The sequence below is a fragment of the Sphaerodactylus townsendi genome, linkage group LG15 (genome assembly GCF_021028975.2).
Source record: "Sphaerodactylus townsendi isolate TG3544 linkage group LG15, MPM_Stown_v2.3, whole genome shotgun sequence".
NCBI lineage: Eukaryota > Metazoa > Chordata > Lepidosauria > Squamata > Sphaerodactylidae > Sphaerodactylus > Sphaerodactylus townsendi.
In genome coordinates, this window is record NC_059439.1 from 4,324,337 (window position 1) to 4,336,858 (window position 12,522).

Below are 12,522 nucleotides of genomic sequence, written 5' to 3' on the forward strand. Positions count from 1 at the left end.
TAGGTCAAAAGACAACTGGCTTGTCCAGCTAAAATCTGAGTTTGCCCCCGACCCCTTGCTTTGTTATCTACATGTCCTAAATAGTTGCACTCAAGAGGCTAGTTCATCGCACTGTTGTGGTTCAATGATTGCACAAACACATTATGGGATTTGAACATAAAGAGAGGTCTGGATTGCAATTTCCTAATGTTTTACCAGATGTCTATAAATGTGGAAGTTGATTAGCTTAACCCTCTGTATATTCTACAGTTCTGTTCTTTAAAGAAACGTTTTCTAGTTTTCCTATGGTGCAACTGGGAAGTCTTATGAGGATTGTTATGGCAATTTTGACCATGAAATCCTAGTTGTCAGCCACCCTGGGACCATCAAGAGGAAGGGTGGCCTATAAAACAAATAATTAATCAATCAATCAATCATATATTGACTCTGAATCTGGCCTTTGCGCCAATCAGAAAATCCACAGAATGGGGGTCAAGTACAGATCTGCAGTTTTTATCTTACAGATCTGGAGGCATCCCCACTTCAGGTTTTCATTTATTTTTTTTGTTATTTTGTCTTCAAAAACCCCACCCCAACTTAATATTGGGGGTGGCATCAATATCTCACCAGGCTATGTTAGGAGATCTGGCCACCATTTTGAAGAAGGTGGTATCTATGCTCCAAGTTAGACAGGCCTGTGGGAGAGCAGGAGCTCATGCCACCACGCGGGGGGGGGGGGGGGGATACCCCATCGCACATGGATCATGAGTCGCTTACTTGTATTTCTGTAGTAGGATCTGATAGGATCGTGTGTGTGAGAGCCCCACAGACATGATTGGGATGCCTAAGGCAGCACTCTGGCACTGAAATTCCCAGTTGGAAACTTGTCAATTTTTCTGAAGGTGTGAAGGATCACCACTCCTGCTTCTAGGGTTCTCTGGATTGTGCTCAACTGTCAGAAGCTGAATTCAGCACTGCCTAGCATTTTGGCGGCTGACCAGATTACCAGAGTCTCTGTATTCTCATTCCCCACCCACCTCACAGGGTGTTTGTTGTGAGGGGGGAAGGGCAAGGAGATTGTAAGCCCCTTTGAGTCTCCTGCAGGAGAGAAAGGGGGGATATAAATCCAAACTCCTCCTCCTCCTCCTCCTCCTCCTCCTCTTCTTCTTCTTCTTCTTCTTCTTCTTCTTCTTCGGAGCCTAGTGACCAGAAATCTACTCTTCTGGGGATGTGGAGGACTGAAGCGCTTAACAGTTAGAAACTCTATCCTAACTGTCTTGTTTTGTGTGTCTGTATTTTCCTGCTTAGGCAACAGGAGAGGATAAATTCCCAAAGGGAAGAGATAGAAAGGCAACGGAAGATGTTAGCAAAGCGGAAGCCGCCTGCCATGGGGCAGGCCCCTCCAACGAGCAACGAGCAGAAGCAGCGCAAGAACAAGACCAACGGAGCAGAAAACGAGGCGTGAGTGTTGCAGAAACCTTCCAGGCATTTTCCAGGAATAATTTAGGGCTACACTTCTCAGACTGCGCCCCTGCCAGCTCTCCGCCCCAGCCAGTCTCATTTGAAACCCTGTTCTCTGTTAAAAGAGAATTTATAAGAGAGAATTGGCTGGAGGAACAGAGTTCAGGTGGCTGCTCAGAGAGGGAATTTGGGGTTGTATTGGGTAAATTGTCTATGCTTGCTTGCAGTCCGCAGAGCAGAGCTCTTTACTGCCCAAAAAAGATCTTACATTTTAATCAAAAATGCTTTCTGAGTAAAAGATTGCCTTTCCTCCATTCCATTGGCATTGTCCCTTCTTGAGAAAGTGTGTGGATAACCTTCAAGTGCTTGTTGGGAGAAGAGGCAGTTCTGGTTGCCAGTGTGCAAATGGTCTGGGTTCAATAGTGGCAGGGAGACTGGGGGGGAGGGGAGGATATTTCGATGGAAGATCTTGGAAGGTCCTGGCTTCTGAACCTCTGACACCTCTGGTTGAAAGATCCCTGGTATCAGGAGTTGGAAAGGTCTCTGCCTAAATGACTTGAAGTTCTGCTGTCAGTGAGGGTAAACAGGGACAGACTCAGGTGGACTGGTTATGGCTTGACTCCTTCATATGCCTGGCATCTGGAGATGTTAGTCATTTGTGTCCACCATGATCAGCAGAGATGGGAGTCACCCCATGAGAAGGCAGAGGAAAGACCTGGGTTAACGTGTGTGTGTGTGTGCGCGCGCGCGCCTCCCTCACCCACACAATTTTGACAGTTTAATCTTTGACCCAGTTATCTTGTGTTCCTGTAGATTAACGCTAGCAGAATATCACGAACAAGAAGAAATCTTCAAGCTACGGCTAGGTCATCTGAAAAAGGTAAAAGGTTTTTAATGGGGCATTAATACTGCGCTGTATCTTTTTCTTTATCCTGTGTGTGGTCCTGAGTGCTTTGACATGGTAGAAATGTGGGATGCAAGTAACTTATACAATAACAGACCCCATTGAAAAATAGCTTTAGAACATCAGTTTTCAGGGAATATCAGAATTTTTGCCTAGTTAAATGCTTTTGGTGTTGGCCTACTCAGCATCTTTCTGACTTCCTGGATACCTTGAAATGACTACAGTATTGTTTGTTTTAGCCTTGTTGTCCCATGCTGGCATACATATCTAAATTGATGGCTTTTAAATATTGTACAGATCTTGTTTGCCACAGAGCACTACACATCATAAAGGATTCTGGGGCATGCTGTAGGCACATACTGTTTGAATGAGGAATGCTAGTCAGTTTATGGAGTCACACTCCTCTCATGTGAATTCACATGACCCCTCTTGTAGAGTCCTATTCTTGACTCCTCTGCCATTGCTGTTTCTCTCAGAGGAGGTTTCCAAGGAATCCCAAGATTCCTCAGAACTTCTTTGAAAAATGGTATGTAAATAAACTGTTGCTGTTAGAAACCTCATGGTTTGGATAGATTATGAACTGATACATTGGAGGATTGTCTTTTGGAATGTGTGTTTCACTCTGATGTAAGAGAATTATGGATTTTGCTGCTTCTTCAATTGAAGGCAAATATACCTACATAAGAGAACCTGAGAGGGCTTCTAGCAAGCATTAAACAAAAGGCTACTCTTTGCTGTCACAGATTTTTTTCCTTCAAGTTATAGCAAGATGTAACAATACAAATAAGTAAATGAGCCCAAGTCTGGAGTCAGGCTATTCGGAAAGTTTTTAACTTTGACAGTGTGATAGTGCTCAAGGCCACTGGGTCAAATGAGCTGTTTCGTTCTTCTGTTCTTCACAGTAACCAAGGTCAAATTGTTCTTCACAATAACCAAGGAAGAGTTAGAGCTTTCCATGACACAGTGTAGCCCTTTGCACAATTACACCTGTCTAAGCCCATGGACTTCACTGGACAGGCTGACATAACTCTGCCTAGGGTTGCATGGTTGGGTGGCTTGCAGTGCCTCAGTTCTTGGGCCATTGGCAGGGAAAGAGATCCGGTTGTTTTGCCCACTCCCTTGGCTAAGCGAGGAGCCGCTGCCTGGGAAGCAGCACCTGTCAGTCAAGGGATGATTGGCCAAGTGAAGGCCTGCTGCTCAGCCTCACTTTGTGTCCCAGTTCTCTGTAAGACCTCATACCGTTTCATGATCATTTTTGTTAGCTGCTTTCAGGAAGGCCTGTTAGTCATAAGAGTCAGATATACATTCTTTAGAGGGTAGGAATTGTTGTGTTGCTTAGACAGAATAAGAACATAAGAACTAGCCTACTGGATCAGACCAGAGTCCATCTAGTCCAGCATTCTGCTACTCGCAGTGGCCCACCAGGTGCCTTTGGGAGCTCACATGCAGGATGTGAAAGCAATGGCCTGCTGCTGCTGCTGCTGCTCCTGAGCACCTGGTCTGCTAAGGCAATTGCAATCTGAGATCAAGGAGGATCAAGATTGGTAGCCATAGATTGACTTCTCCTCCATAAATCTGTCCAAGCCCTTTTTAAAGCTATCCAGGTTAGTGGCCATCACCCCCTCCTGTGGCAGCATATTCCAAACACCAATCACACGTTGCGTGAAGAAGTGTTTCCTTTTATTAGTCCTAATTCTTCCCCCCAGCATTTTCAATGTATGCCCCCTGGTTCCAGTATTGTGAGAAAGAGAGAAAAATTTCTCTCTGTCAACATTTTCTACCCCATGCATAATTTTATAGACTTCAATCATATCCCCCCTCAGACGTCTCCTCTCCAAACTAAAGAGTCCCAAATGCTGCAGCCTCTCCTCATACGGAAGGTGCTCCAATCCTTCAATCATCCTCGTTGCCCTTCTCTGCACTTTTTCTATCTCTTCAAAATCCTTTTTGAGATGTGGCGACCAGAACTGAACACAGTACTCCAAGTCATCCTAATCTAACAATGTTGTGCTGGTTGTTACATCCTCCCCATAATTTTCTGGTTCCCTGAATGAGACATACCATTTAGCCTGAGGGCTGCACCAGGTGTTAAAAGCACATGTATGTTATTTTGGGTGGGTGGGGGGGAGATGCGCATCCACTTTTTTTGTTGTTGTTGCCAAGTCATATCTGACTTATGGCGACCCGTGGTGGGGTTTTCAAGGCAAGAGATCTTCAGAGCTAGTTTGCCATTGCCTGCCTCCACAGCAAGCCACTGGTATTCCTTGGAGGTCTCCCCTCCAAATACTTGGCGGGTCAACTGTGCTTAGATTCTGAGATCCAATAAGATCAGGCTAACCTGGGCTATCTAGGTCAAGGGGAGAATCTTTAGTCTTGGGAACCAAAACAGCAGTGTATATCTCCTGGATATTAGGATCTGTCAAAACGCAAAGTCTTGTATTTCTTTGTAACTTTCTTTAGTGAAGCCAAATAGGTCCCCTTCCACTAAGTTGTCTGTCAGAGTTTGAATTCAGCATTGTAGCTGAAGTGATATTTCTTTTTGGTGCAGGAAGAAGCAGAGATCCAGGCAGAATTGGAGCGGCTAGAGAGGGTTAGAAATCTACATATCAGGGAATTAAAAAGGATACACAATGAAGATAACTCGCAGTGAGTATCAGGCACGAAGAATCTGCAAACTGAGAACTGGAGAAAGGCTGAAGCACTGCCAAGACCTTGCTGTTGCTAACGGAATGGGCTGAACCTCTAGTGGTTGAAAGGGTAGAGTGATGTGTTAAAAGCCATAAACCTTTATGTCTTTAGAAATTGCAGCATTTTAAAAAAAAAATTTCTCAAGATAGGGTTCTTAGATGACTTTAAGTATTAACTACTTGTTGCTTAATGTAGCCTCCTCCCCTCCCCCGAAGTTCAAGCTGCTTTGAGAACTGGAAGATGCATAAATCTTATGTCTGCTGGATTACGGCCCACGTGAGAACACAGTCCCTTCATCTCCTTGTGCCAGAAAGCTTCTAAAAGAATCAAACACTGGGGTTTTTAAAAAACAAAACAGAGAGATATAGACCCTCTGGACCTTCTTATCTAGAGAGACCCTGGACCTTGGCATCGTTGAGAGCCTTGCAAAGCTTGAGTCACCAGGTGCTTAACTCAAACAAGAGGTAACAAGGTACCCTTGAAGCAAGGCATGCAGGAAGAATGGAGGCAAAACAAGAGCAGGAGTGCATGCAGGTCATCCTCAGCCTTCCATGTAGTTGATTGTTCTATTAATAGTGAGAATTTGGACTTCTGGCCACAGTCCTGCAATGGTTCTGGTCCTTCTTTAATCACATGGTGGAAAGGTTTCATCATGGAGATGGGTTCATCAGCTTGGAAGCTGGGATGCAAAATGTCGCAAAGTCCTGTTCTTCCTCCACTGTTGTTGTTAGGCCCATAAGCAAGATCAGACGCAGTGTGAGTCAACTGTGCTGACAGCCCTCCACTCTGTATCTCTTTAAAAAGACCTTGGAATACTGTGGACTCTGTCCCCAGTCAGGGTCTGGGCACTGTGATCACTTGGATGAGAGTGCGCAAGCTGAAATGGAATGGAGACCAGGCGAAGGCAGTGCTGATGGGGAAGGCAGAATTATGGGATGAGGTTAGATTTGCCTAAGTTGGATGGGGTAAAGTTATCCTTAAGGGAAAAAACTATAACCCAGCTACAAAAAAGTGATGCAGTTTAGAAAGGTAAGGTATGTTGCACTAATACAAACAATACAAATTCCACTTCACATACGAAACTAGCCATTACTACTATAGTAAATGCTATAAAACCAACATAGCAGTCCAAAAGTATTTTCAAAAATCCACAGTCCTTTTATCACAGAGTCATTAGAAGGCTTTCACAGCCGGAATCACTAGGCTGTTGTGGGTTTTTTGGGTTGTATGGCCATCTTCCAGTAGTTTTTTCCTGGCTGATTAGGTGATTCAGTTTGTCTTGAAGGAGGTGGCTGCACAGTTACAAATCACAAATCTTAAACTGGGCTCTGCAGGCCAATGATTACTGCAGACATCAGAAGAGATTCATGACAAAGAACAAACCACAGGAATGAAAATAAACAGCCACCCAGAGGGAAGGTGTTTTTACCATACATCAAGGGAATCACTGATTGAATTGATGAAGAAACATAACCTCCAATCTTCAGACCCACCAAGAAAATTCAACAAATGCTACGTTTAGCAAGGGAAAAGAGGGATCCTCTAACTTCTGCAGGAATTGACTACATACCTTGCAGCTGTGGACAAGCCTACATAGGGACCATGAAATGCAGCATCCAAACACAAATCAAAGAACATGAAAGGCATTGCAGACTAATTCAGCCAGAAAAATCCGTAGTAGAACACGTGATAAACCAGACTGGACACAGAATGTTATTTGAAAACACAGGAATTCTGGACCGCTCTTGACAGCCACTACGTCAGACTACACAGAGAAGCCACTAAAATCCACAAGCACGTGGACAGTTTCAACAGAAAGGAAGAAACTGAAAGTAAACAAAATTTGGCTACCAGTACTTAAAAACACTGGAATTAATGAACACCACCCAGACTCAGGATGTATCTCTGCAGAAAGCAATACAATGGATTATAAATGAGGACCTAGATGCACAGGCAAATTTCTGTGCAAATGCCCTTACTAATTATACAACTTCTGTGTTACATACAGATGCTAAAATGGGGAAATTCCACTTAACACATACAAATTACACTTGCAAACTGCACGTAACACTTTTAACCAGTGCAAATGGTTCTTTCTCCCACCCTGGGCATTTCACAGGTATATATACTCCACTTGCTTTACTACCACCAGATCCTCTGAAGAGGCCAGCCCCAGAATGGAATGCGGCCATACAACCTGGAAAACCTACATCATCATTTGACAATGTTGAGTTATCTGAAATGAAGCATTCTTATATGGTTCCCCCCCCTTTTTTTGGGGGGGGGGGTATATGATTTATTTTCTATAATCCATTGTAAAGTTACCCTTGCCTGATTATGGGAAAAATAATCGGTACTCCTTGATCTTGCTGGATTCTTAAAGGAACAGGCTGATGTGTGGCCAGAGGTGCCTTTTATCCCTCACATATGGAATATAGACTATCTCCTTTCATTTGCTCCTGACCACAACCATCTGTATCCTCTCAGCCAGGCCAAGGTAATGCACTCTTCAGAGGCTGTCCAAATGCCAGTATAAAACACCTTCACTGGCTGCCTGTGTGTCTCTATCCTCAAAGTGTTGATTCTTTCCTCGGAAGCTGTCATGGACACACACACTTACAAAGCCACATTTCCATCCTTGCCAGCTTAGATGGTCCCACAGACTTCCAGTAGACTTATCTACCAAGTATGTCTTGCAGTGAGGACCCATTTCTTCTCTCTCGTGGCATCATTACAATAGAACAGTGTCTGGAAGAGGTCCAGAATATTTCCTCTTTTTATCACTTAAAACAGCCAAACGGTACTGGGAGGGGGGTATCTTTTCAAGTTTAAAGGTAGTTTAAAGTAGTTGCTGATTTTTCTCTGGACTGAAATCTGGGTTGTATGGTCTGTTTGGTTTTTACAGTGATTTCTGTCATGCTTAGATTATTTTTAACTGGTTTCTTGTAGCCTGTGTTATGGTAAAATGTGATAGAGAAGATTTTAAATAAATGGTTGGTTAATTACACAGCTCTTTGTGTAGGCTCATAGCTATTTGGAACCGATGGATAAAACTGAAGTGCAGATTAGCTTCTTCCCCCCCCCGCCCCCCCCCAAAAAAATCCCCAGAATCATCTAGACATGAAGATCTCTTCCAGTTCAGGGCAGAGATGGGAACCTTGGTCAGGAATTCTATTCACTATTCCAAATGGTTGTTAAGACCCAGGATGTTAACAGCTTCTGTGTGGATAAAATCCTCTCCTTGTCTCTTTCTTCCAGATTTAAAGACCATCCAACGCTAAACGACAGATACCTGTTGCTACATCTTCTGGGTAGAGGGGGTTTTAGTGAAGTTTATAAAGTGAGTTGTATCTTATTTCCACACTACTTATTTTTTTTATAGTTTTGCCTCATGGATAAAATAATGCAGAATTCATGCTGTTGGCTATTGGGTATCTTGGGTAGCAAGACTATGCGAAAGACCTTGGGGGAATTGCTGTCTGAACAGGTGGTTAGAATCATAGAGCTGGAAGAGACCCCTAGGGTCATCAAGTCCAACCCCCTGCAATGCAGGAACACATAATCAAAGCTACATGGCTGCTGGTGTGACTTGCATGTTTTCCTGCTTTAGTCTCCCTATATTGCATGTTCATTTCATTTTCCACATGACATATTTGCAAGTATGTGTTGCAGAATATAGATATTGGGACGTACTGTCAGGGCAGTACAACTGTTTAGCAAAAACTGCATCCAGTTTGACACACAAGAGGTAGAATATTTTTTGATAAGCATGTATAATGAAGCATTTTGCTTAGAAAACTGCAGCCACTGAAACTTCTGTAGTTGGTCATTTGCAGAGCACAGTGCAGTGCAGTGCAGTGCAGTGCAGAGCACAGGAGATAGAGATTGTGAGAATAAGTGGGATAATGTGTGTGACTGTTCTATAATTTAACTACTGGCACTTCTGGGCATGGTTATCCAGCAGTTTTCCCTGCACCAACATCAACTTGTAGTTTAAAATCGGTTTAACTTTGATTTTTTTTCCCAAGAAGCCAGATTTTTTGAGATTGTGTTAGAGTTATTGTGTCTAGAGAGGATGTTTCTGGAAATTGTAAAGCCTGGGGCAGCAGCTTTTGTTTTCTTGGGCGGGAGAAATTGAAACCTAATTTATTTTATGGCTTTAATCTTACTAAATACATTTTTAACTTGGCATATAAAATTGCACTGGTTGGGATGTTTATGACATTTAAATGTAAGAATGCCTTGTTTTTGACAAGCAAAATTATAAATATCCCTAATATTAAAGATGTAGCTTACAATACCCTATGCTACTTTAACACATGTGTCTTAATGTTTGCAACCTGAGAGCTACAAAAATAAAAGATGAAAATAGAGAACAGTTTTTATAATAAACACTATGTTTTTTGGGCAGAAACAGTCTCATACAGTCAACAATGGGATTAGCCGTGTATTTGAATATTGAGTGAAACTTTATGATGCTGAAAGCACTGAACTCTTCAGTAGTACATTTTCTCTTAATTGTGAATGAAATAAATTACCGTTAAAGGCAAGCATATGCTCACAAATGTGTGTCATACTTCTTCAGTATACACAAGAATTATTCTGTAGCTGTGTACATTATTTTACATAAAAATCTTCATACAGTACATTTTAGTGAATAAAATTTTGAATCCAAAAGCATTTTGCTCATTCCAAAAGTAAAATGTTTAATTGGAACCTTTCTTTTTTAAATGTCCAGTTGTTCTACTGAGAACAACTGACTTGATGGGGACCTTGTGTGGGAGGACCAATTCTTTGGGGGGGGGGGGGTTGTCCACTGGTGCCTTCACATCTGTAGCGATGTCCTTTCTTGTATTTTGGAGTTCCTGATCAGTGCTCCTCTTTCAGGCATTCGATTTAACGGAGCAGAGGTATGTAGCAGTAAAAATTCACCAGTTGAACAAGAACTGGCGGGATGAAAAGAAAGAGAACTACCACAAGTAAGTACTTCTAGATCTTAGCTTTGCATGATGCGTAGTTTGTTTGTTTTTAAAGGCTCTGAATGGAAACGTGCTGTGGGGAATCATAGAATCATAGAGTTGGAAGAGACCATCAAGAGACCAACACACAATCACAGCACTCCCGACATATCTTCATCCAGCCTCTGTTTAAAAACCTCCAAAGAAGGAGACTCCACCACTCTCTGAGGCAGTGAATTACACTGTCAAACAGCCCTGACTGTCAGGAAGTTCTTCCTAATATTTAGGTGGAATCTCTTTTCCTTCACCTTGAATCCATTATTCCGTGTCCTAGTCTCTGAGTTTGCTCCCTCTTCTACATGGCATCCCTTCAAATATTTAAACATAGCTATCATATCCCCCCTTAACCCTCGCTTCTATATACATCCCCAGCTCCCCAAGTCTCCCTTCATAGGTAGAATCATGAAGGTACAAAAATGCCAAATTTGTCTCCTGTCTCTTCTATTCGGGGACAGCAGAAGGCTTCTCTTTGTTGTGAACAAAAGTGTTTAATCGCTGGTTGTTTGAGCATAATAGATTATTTTACTTGAACAGACCAGGAACTTCTGCTGGGAAAAAGGGGTGAGGTTTTTCAGGGAATGGTCCCTGGAAGAGCCTGTTTGTACTCACACTGCATTGTCTCCTGGTTAGAGGTCCGGGTGCAGCCTTCTTCATGAAAACTGCTACCATAGGAGGAGCCACAAAATGATTAGCACAGCTTAATTGGAGACCGCCCTTCCCCCAAGATGATGCCATATGCTTCACATGCCTTAAAGGCTGTCTCCTCCTGTATCTGCAAGAAGGACATCTGAACTACCCCCCCCCCCCCACCGGTGCACCAAGTTTAGGCTACAGAGTGAGCAGATGGAGGACAGTGCTCTCCTGGGCTCCCTTCTGTCAGATGTGAGCCTGGCCTTTTTCTAGCCATGTAGAGGGAGGCTATCTTGTGGGAGGCCTGGCTTTTAGTGTGTGGGGTGAATTGTTCCAAGGGTTTGCGATGTTAACTCAAGCCAACTAGGGTTTTTTTCTTCCTTCTCGCAACCTGCAAGTTGTAGAGGGATAAGGGAGGGTTTGGGGAAGAACATGAATGAGAATTCCTTCCTTGTTCTTACAGACATGCATGTAGAGAATACCGAATCCATAAAGAGCTGGATCATCCACGTATAGTTAAGCTGTATGACTACTTTTCTCTGGATACTGACTCGTAAGTGCTGCTCTTTTTATAGTTGTGCAGAGAAGTGAGCTATTTCACTCAGTGCCTGTGCTGAAGCCTTTGGGAAGTTTTCAGGCAGTCCTTGGAGCGTTCCCTCAGGAGGAGAAGAGAGGATAGAGGCTCAAAGTATGCAAATCAGACAGAAGAGGCGTTTGGATTTATATATCCCTTTCTCTCCTTTAAGGAGACTCAAAGGAGCTTACAATCTCTTTTCCCCCCCTCCCCCCAAACACCTTGTGAGATGGGTGGGGCTGAGAGAGCTCTGAAAAGCTGTGCCTCGCCCAAGGTCACCCAGCTGGTGTGTGTTGGAGTGCACAGGCTAATCTAGTTTCCCAGATAAGCCTCTACTGCCCAAGTGGCAGAGCGGAGAATCAAGCCCAGTTCTCCACATCAGAGTGCACCTGCTCTTAACCACTACACCACTGCTGCTTTACTACTGCTCCTATCATACTGCTCCTATTGTGTTATACTGCTCCTAGTATGTTAATACAGTGTAACTTCCCCGCCCACTTCTGTGTTCCCTGTCACTAATGTGGGATGAAATTCTTTTCAGTGTGGAATTGAAAGAAAACGTGAAGCATATGAACTGCCATGTTTCAATATCAAACATGTTGGGGAGAAATTTAAGCTGTGTTAAGCTTTTGTGAGAGAGAGCTCTCCGGGGTTGCTCTCAATTATACTTGAAGATGTACCTCTTAAGGTGATGTGTGCAAATCTCAGGAGGACTGCTCAGGAGAGTGAGAAAATCAGCATACATCTTAATTTTAAAAAGAAGATATCTTAATGTGGAGCCTCAAGGCATGGATGTATGCAGCTGAGCTGTGTTTGTCTGGCCCAGAGTTGGGTGGTTGCTCTTTAAAGACCAAGGACTATGTGTACAGTGAGGGGCACCACATTTGTAGTGGTTTGCTTAGTTAAAGAAGTCAAAGCATTTTAGACCCTCACTTCTTCCCTTCCTGAGCCTGCAAGTCCTTGTGACCACTTCCAGGTAAACAGGAAGGAGGTTTTTGGTAACAATTTCCATATAGCCGTCCATACCAACCCTATTTATTTTTCTTTTTTCTATTCTTTTCAAGCCGTAGTCCCCAAAGCAGTTAACAATGAGGGCGGAACAGAAATTGGTTCCAGTTAAGTTTAATCATTTGTGTTTGGTACACTGCCTTGCTGTTTTTATTTTTAAGAGACTATGTTCCTTGAACGTTATTTATAATAGATTATTATTTATTTATAATAGGTGTATTTTAATTTTTTTGTACACTTTTTATTGAAAGCTGCTGTGA

General features: G+C 43.0%; 1 protein-coding gene across 4 annotated transcripts in view; it reads left to right on the forward strand.

Annotated features, from left to right (window-relative positions):
* Positions 1-12,522, forward strand: part of TLK2 (tousled like kinase 2) — a 48,897-nt gene that overhangs the window by 23,277 nt on the left and 13,098 nt on the right. For all 4 annotated transcript variants that reach the window (XM_048517423.1, XM_048517425.1, XM_048517424.1 and 1 more), the window contains exons 12-17: positions 1,288-1,440; positions 2,254-2,320; positions 4,893-4,990; positions 8,291-8,372; positions 9,920-10,011; positions 11,144-11,233. In XM_048517423.1, the coding sequence (XP_048373380.1) occupies positions 1,288-1,440; positions 2,254-2,320; positions 4,893-4,990; positions 8,291-8,372; positions 9,920-10,011; positions 11,144-11,233 (582 nt within the window). The remainder of the gene's footprint in view (positions 1-1,287; positions 1,441-2,253; positions 2,321-4,892; positions 4,991-8,290; positions 8,373-9,919; positions 10,012-11,143; positions 11,234-12,522) is intronic.